At 46.0% G+C, this 1,875-nt stretch overlaps 1 protein-coding gene across 1 annotated transcript in view; it reads left to right on the top strand.

Annotated features, from left to right (window-relative positions):
• The first annotated feature begins 236 nt into the window (after positions 1-236).
• Positions 237-1,875, top strand: part of NLRC5 (NLR family CARD domain containing 5) — a 127,859-nt gene continuing 126,220 nt past the window's right edge. Inside the window, exon 1 of the mRNA XM_019505888.1 lies at positions 237-597. Coding sequence (XP_019361433.1) covers positions 309-597 — 289 coding nt within the window. The 5' untranslated portion in view covers positions 237-308. The remainder of the gene's footprint in view (positions 598-1,875) is intronic.

Genomic DNA, 1,875 nt, shown 5'->3' with positions numbered 1-1,875 from the left:
CTTACTGGCTGGAGGCTGCTATCCAAGCTGCTGGGCTGCATTCCTTGCTATGTGCATGCTATGGCTGCACACATGCATGCAGCATTTATCGGTGATGTTATTGGACAAAAAAGGGTGATTGCCGATAATGTTAATTTTCCTGTTATCTGTGCTGATCTGATATGTGACCAATATATCAGTGCACCTCTGTAAGCAGCCAAATAACTCCAGGCAGCTGTGATTTGTTGAAATTGCAGTAAAGGTGGGTAGGTGTCCCTTGCTTTCAACAACTAAGCCATGGAATTCATTCCTTCCAGCTTCCACTCCAGATGGATGATTTGGACCTTCATCATGTCATGGCAAAAGTTCGGCCACAACTAGTGGAGTTCCTCAGTCATAACTCTGAGTGGCTGATCATGAAAGCCAAGCATTTCCTCCCCCTTGTGGATCTGAAATATGTGGATGACATCACTGACTGCAAACAGAAGGTCTCAGAGCTCCTGGACAGGCTTGAAAATGTAGAACTAACCATTCAGAAGCAATTTGTTCAGTGCATCTGCATGGAATGCAACCTCCCCATGGACCTAGAGATACAACTCATGAGCACTGCAGGAGAAGGTAAAAGAGGAAGAGGTGGGAGTTTGATTAGCTCAAATTCACACTGGACTACAATCCCCACTGACTTCTTCACAAACAAGCACCCAGAATCTTTATCTCTAACATCACCCCATTGAGGTCTAGCCATGTTAAAGCTGATGAGCTAAATTAATTTCTGATGCAGCTTCATAGACTTCAATGGAGCAATGGCAGAAATGATTTTGGTCTTTTAGGAATGATAGAAGGATATTGGATAGAAATACAATGGGAGACAGTCATGTACATCAGTTCAGATGACAGCCATTTTGTCGAGCATAGGCCTGATCATGCAAGGTTGACTTCATCATCATATCTGCAGTCCAACCTTTCTATATGGTCTGTTCCCAATTTTCTGCACGGGTCACTGCTGCTTGTGTTGGTGTTGCCAAATCATGTGGGGTGCATTGTGTTGCTACAGGGCATCTCAGGAGATGATCCATGCTTTGCTTTTCCTAACAAACACATTGGTCAGTTGCATAGAGGCCCCTCGATTTTATGAGAAAGTTGCATTCTCCAAGACCAACTCTCAATCTGTTCAGACTCTGCCATGTATACCATTTGTAGTTGGAGCTGGATGCTAATTCCTCACTGGGGGGGATTCCTTGCCAGCTCCATTCAACAGCTTTGCCACCTAGTTTTGCCCATTTTTTTTGCCGGAGTGTAGTTCTGGCTGCTTTTGGTGATGTGGCCAATGTATAAAAGGTATTTCTTGATGAGAGACGACAGTGGGCTGGTTGATGTCCATATAACAGATGGAGGTCATCTGACTCTTGTACTTGCCAGTCTAAGTCACCTGCTACTTTCCTCCTGATGTAAGGGGGCACTATATTGGATTGTTTCATAGTAGCTAGGGTCAGGAGGGACCTGAACAGATCACCTAGCCTGACCCCCTGCCACAGGCAGGAATGAATGCTGGGTTCACAAGACCCCAGACAGGTGATCATCCAACCTCCTCTTGAATTTGCCCAAGGTAGGGGCAAGGACCACTTCCCTGGGAAGTTGGTTCCAGATTTTGGCCACCCTAACTGTAAAAAAAAATTGCCTTCTGATCTCTAACCTGATCTCTATTGTCCGTCAGCTTATTACCATTGTTCCTCGTCACCCCAGGTGGTGCTGAGAATAGGGCTCTCCCTTTTTGCTGTTGATCTCCTCTGATGAATTTGTAGACAACCACCAAGTCCCCCCTCAGCTTCCTCTTGCTGAGGCTGAACAGGTTCAGGTCCCTCAGTCTCTCCTCATAGGGCCTGTCCTGCTGCCCTC

This window comes from Gavialis gangeticus, unplaced genomic scaffold (genome assembly GCF_001723915.1).
Source record: "Gavialis gangeticus isolate Ggan-Ray unplaced genomic scaffold, GavGan_comp1, whole genome shotgun sequence".
NCBI classification, from domain to species: Eukaryota; Metazoa; Chordata; order Crocodylia; family Gavialidae; genus Gavialis; species Gavialis gangeticus.
The sequence above is the reverse complement of the archived record's forward strand: the minus strand, read 5'-3'. Positions and strand labels throughout refer to the sequence as shown.